Genomic DNA, 5,550 nt, shown 5'->3' with positions numbered 1-5,550 from the left:
AAACATGAAGGAACGTGCCGTAGCTTGGGCCGTGACAAACGCTATGAAAGTTAAACGAAAACTTGGTATGGGATTCCGTACAGTTGTGGGCGCAGCAAAGCGTGTCGACATCCATCCGGATGAATTGATCACGGCGAAGCGATCGATTTTGGCAGCCAAACGTGTGATTTTGAAAAAGGTAAACAACAAGAAGACGGGTTCAATGAAGAAAAAGATGTCTGTACGTTTGCCCCGGACAATTGCAATTCCAAAAATCGGTGGTGTAATACCATTAATTCCGATTTTCGCCGGTCTCTCGGCATTGGGTGCTTTGGCCGGAGGAGCTGCAAATGTGGTAAAAGTTGCCAGTGAAATTAATAACCGTCGCGGTGGTGCTGGTGGTCAACCATTCAAAATTGGCAGAGGATTCTATTTGCGACCGTACAAATCGGGTTCGAGTTACAAATTGGTGAACAACAAAGCATCTACTGCTGCTGCTGCTGGCAAAGGTATTGGTAAAAAAAAAAAAAACAAGAAAAACCACAATAAACGTCAAGTCAAACGACGTTCAAACAAAAGTGCAAAAAACTAATTGCGAAGCTACCCAATCGTGCACTGTTTGATTATGAATTATCAGATTTTGCAACAAAGTGCAATATACCGGGATTTCGAGGAGTGTATTGTAGGGATACGCTTCCGATTGCACCGTACACCACAGAAGCGGGCATTATTAATTTAGATTTGGAACGCAATCTCGGTTCACACTGGGTAGCTTACAGAAAGCAAGGACATCATGTTAGTTATTTCGATAGTTTTGGAAACTTGACACCACCGCTTGAGGTACAAAACTATTTTAAAGACTGCATGATTGACTACAACTACAGTCGTTATCAAAAGTTCAACACGTTCAATTGTGGACATTGGTGTTTGAAATTCCTACTGAACACACTCGACAATGGTCACAACAGTGACGTTAAGCGGTGAGGGATCCGAATTACAATGTATATTTAACCCACCACTGGAAGTGGGTGAACACTGTGAAATTGGATTGTTGAGTTTGCACACGTGGAACACTATCCCGAATGTTGATGAGCGAAACAACAAGTTTATCGTGGGCGGTACACTGGACACCGATAGTGCATCTCAACCGATCGCTATTCATGAGGTTACAATACCCACGGGATCGTATGAATTTGAAGACATCAAAAAAATTATCACATCCGATTGGCCAAAGGAAATGAACTCGATTAAAATTATTGGCAATCACAACACTATGCGTTGTGAAATAACCAGTGATTATCCAGTGGATTTCACTCCTCGGGACTCGATTGGTGAACTACTTGGATTCCGACGGAGGGTGCTCGAAGCCAACAAGACACATATATCCGATTCACCGATGAAGATAATCAGGGTGACGTGTATAAGAGTTGATTGCAATGTAATTGAAGGATCATTTCATAGCGGTCGTCAGTCACACACGTTGCACGAATTCTTTCCCAGCGTTGCTCCGGGTTACCGTATCATAGAGTGTCCCAAACACGTTGTATACTATCCTCTAAACACATCACAGTTGAGCACATTGAACATACTGTTGCGTGATCAAGACGGACACAAGATCAATCTACAGAACGAACAATTAACCATACGTTTGCATATCAAACATCGTTGAAATGTATGATGAAACATCAGCATCGTCTACATCAACACTATCCCTCTTGTGGGATCGTATAAGACAATTGACTACCACGCGATCTGGTCTATGGTTGTGTATTTCATTTACAATTTTACAAATTTTGCTACAGCTGTCTATAACCATATTCGAACCTGTATCACTCAGCAGCAATCAAATTGTGAATTGTTGCTCTGCCGTTAATTGTACACCCAACAGTACAATAACACAATCATCCGTTGTGGAACGTACCGAAGCTCTTGCTAGAGAACTTTACGGCCTTGACGATCAAGTGTTTATATTGGAAAAGCGAATCAACATTTTGGAACAAACTGTGAAAACAAAAAAAATCAAACATGCCATTGATATTCAATCGGAAGCATCATCAAAATCGAATGATGAAACCGGTGAACAAAAAGACAGTCAATCGATCGTTGACATCCAAACGGAACAATCGTCGTTTACCTAAACAGAATAATCGTCACCGACGACACCGCTTACCGCTCTCTCAAAAAAGTATTATATTTTTGAAACGTTTGGGTTGTCGTGTCATCAACACATTGTCAAAACATGTCTGAATATTTGAACGTATTGGAAAAACATCAACACGACGATAGTATTAAACGTGAATACTATCTTGAACATCAGAGTTTTAACAACTCGTACGAAAACAACGATGAGATTCGCATTGAAGTGCGCAACAAGGAGAAGTTTACAGTGCCCTGTGAGAGTTATCTGCAAATTGAAGGATCTCTGGAAAAACCGGAAGGAGCCTCGGGTGAAATGATTCTTACACAGAACGGACTCATGCATTTGTTTGACGAGATCCGCTATGAGATTAACGGCAAGGAAATTGACAAGGTTAAAAACGTCGGAGTAGTGACTACAATCAAAGGGTACTGTTCGTTTACACCCAGTGATATAGCTCGTTTGCAACCTGCCGGATGGAAACATGTGAAAGACAACCAAACTAGTCGGGACCTGATGGATAAAACCGAGTTTGTAGCTCAATATCCATTGTCTGCATGCATGGGTTTTTTCGAACGGTTTCGGCGTGTACTAATCAACTGTACACAATCACTTGTGCTCATCCGATCGAGCCGGGACATTGGAGCCATCGAGTGTGTAACACCGGAAGAAAGCAAGAAGGCTGAAGGGTTAGCTGAAGCAAACGTTGCACTGCTCAAACAGACCGCCGTAAAAATAACTAAAATCAAATGGATTGTCAAATATTTTGATCCTAATATTAAAACCGAATTGAGTCTAATGCGCATACTGGATGGAAAGCGATGGTTGCCTTTGGACTATCAACAATGGGACATTGCTGTATACCCTTTGGTGCCTCAAACAACTCATCACACATGGTCGGTACGGACATTTTCAAACGTTGAGAAACCCCGTTATCTACTCATTGCAATGGGCAAAGAACGTTCCATAATGTCAAAATCAGACTTTCATCACTGTACACTGCGCAACGTCAAGGCATACTTGAACTCAGACGAGTACCCGTACGAGAACTACAATGCCGATTTCGAAGCTGGCAAATACACCTCAATGTACAATTCATATGCACGTTTTCAAACAATGTACTATGGACGTACCAATCCTCAACCTTTACTCGACCGTGTCCACTACAAGAAACTCGGACCAATCATAGTTATTGACTGTTCGAAACAGAATGACACTGTTAAGTCATCTACGGTTGACTTGCGTTTGGACTTTGAATGTGCCAAAGCTTTTCCACAAAACACTTCATTATACTGCGTGATTATTCACGACTGTCAGATGGAATACAATGCATTTAGCGGAGAAGTTCGTAAATTGTAATTTTACATTACATATTTTTTTTATGTTTAAATAATAAAGATTTTTTTTAAATAAATAAATTTATTGTTTAAGAAAATAAGTACAATCTTTGTTATTATTTAATTTCCCATCTGCCTCCTTTGACTCCATTTTCACACCACTGTAACTTCATAGCATCTACTGATTCTGTACCGTCCGGTTGTTGTTGTTGTTGTTGTTGCGGTAAGTCAAATTCAATGCCAGGAAACACTCTGAGCAAATCCAAATCGTTAAATATGTTGAAATATTTACCCTGTAGATAATATATACATATTTTTACAAAAAGTAATAATTTTTTAACGATTGTGAGATGAAATTTACCTTTATTTTAGCATTGTTTTTCACAAAAATGACTCTTGATGCAAAGTTCAAACATTTTGACATATAATCTGTGTTGACAATCTCATGAAAATATATCATATATTGTGTATCACATACTTTGTTCTTGGGCAATGTCAGCTTGTCTTTTTGTACACTTTTAACAGTGACATCATCATCATCGTCATTGTTGTTGACAATATGTTTTAACAACATTTTGATTTCACGTACAATACGTGGTCGAGTAAGTATAAGTTTTCTATACACATTATCGAATATTGCATTCTTTAATTTATACAGTTGCTTTGCCGCTTCAAATGATACCCAAATTTCTTTTTTTCTTGTTGTACAAATTGTTGTTGATGAGTCTTCCAAGTGTGTTTGTAGTGACTCAATCACTAGGTATATTTTCTTAGTGTACGCTTGCAGTACACGAATCGTTGTGTATTCATCTTGCAGTATAACAACACCGTCCAAATCATGGTAAAGTGAGGAAAAGTAAGGATATATTGAGTATAGACGTTGTAAAAACTGAATATTTATTGGTATCCGATCGATTCCGTTGACAAACACAATTTTAGGCCAAAACAAATCTCTTGAATCCAATCCAATGTGAACGTGTGTCAGAGAATCGATATAAAACACAGAAGTATCGATTAAATAATCAGACGGATGATGTTGCTGCTTCTGGTGACTTGCCATCTTGCACAAGTGTCGTAGACTAATGGTCTACATTTTGTACACGTTTATCATCATCATAAATGTCCCCACTTGTAATTTTACTTAATTCCTCTTGAAGTTCACTGTAAATACTTTTAACGATTGAGCATGCGCACGGACCATCGATTTGATCCCATCCTGAGGAATTACAAATACATTTTGGGTATTGTTCATCTTTATTTGATATTGATCCATATTGCTGAGCCAAGTTTTTCAAAATAGCGTATTTTTTAGACATTTTAGACACTCTTTTGAACATAACACGATCTGTACGTATTAAAAATAATCTCTCCAGTTGTTTATCGATTTTCCGAACCAGGTCCATCTTGATTCAGAACTCACACTAAACTGATGTTTATGTCGACAACAAATATCAACTATATCAAAGATGACCGACACGTATAATAATTTTTTTAACCGTGGTGACGTCACACATACCCCATACTTACAATTAACCATACATTAAATTGATAAGCCCGTGGATGTTCCAGACACCGGGCGAGGACAGGGCGCCGTCACACCGTACCCGTCGAGGTGGGGGTACGGTATAGGTGAACTGTGCAAACATGTTGTTATGGTGTGGTACGGCACTGACCTAGGTCAAATATGCACACATGGACGGGGTGCCGAAGGGAGGGAGTAAGACACTGCCCTAGGTTCAAACTGTATACGATAACATGGCCATAATGATCGGAGAGGAGGGGTATTCTACTGACCTAGGTCAAAAGTGCATGCAATAACTTTGTTGCTGGGGACGGAGTGGAGGGGGGTGTCACTGACCTAGGTTACCAATGCAGGACGGTCTGTGCCGAATGGAATGTGATGACGTCATTAAATGCATCAAATTTTAAAATTACATGGTGGGGGGGGGGGGTAGAGGGGAGGGGGGTCACTGACCTGGGTCAAAAGTGCAGGCCGATTCTGTCTAGAATGGAATGTGATGACGTCATCAAATGCATCAAATTTTGATGACGTAGGCACATTCCATTGTAGACAGAACCGGCATTCTATACTCTACT

General features: G+C 39.9%; 1 protein-coding gene across 1 annotated transcript; it reads left to right on the top strand.

Annotated features, from left to right (window-relative positions):
- The first annotated feature begins 2,218 nt into the window (after positions 1 to 2,218).
- Positions 2,219 to 3,475, top strand: LOC126835097 (uncharacterized). The gene has a single exon (XM_050567397.1). It carries the CDS (start codon positions 2,219 to 2,221, stop codon positions 3,473 to 3,475), a length of 1,257 nt encoding a protein of 418 aa, XP_050423354.1.
- Positions 3,476 to 5,550: the final 2,075 nt, after the last annotated feature.

This window comes from Adelges cooleyi, unplaced genomic scaffold, assembly GCF_023614345.1.
Source record: "Adelges cooleyi isolate 19-005CV unplaced genomic scaffold, UGA_ACOO_1.1 ACOO_flye_CR_arks_rails_tigmint_CR_PRNA_218, whole genome shotgun sequence".
NCBI classification, from domain to species: Eukaryota; Metazoa; Arthropoda; class Insecta; order Hemiptera; family Adelgidae; genus Adelges; species Adelges cooleyi.
The sequence above is the reverse complement of the archived record's forward strand: the minus strand, read 5'-3'. Positions and strand labels throughout refer to the sequence as shown.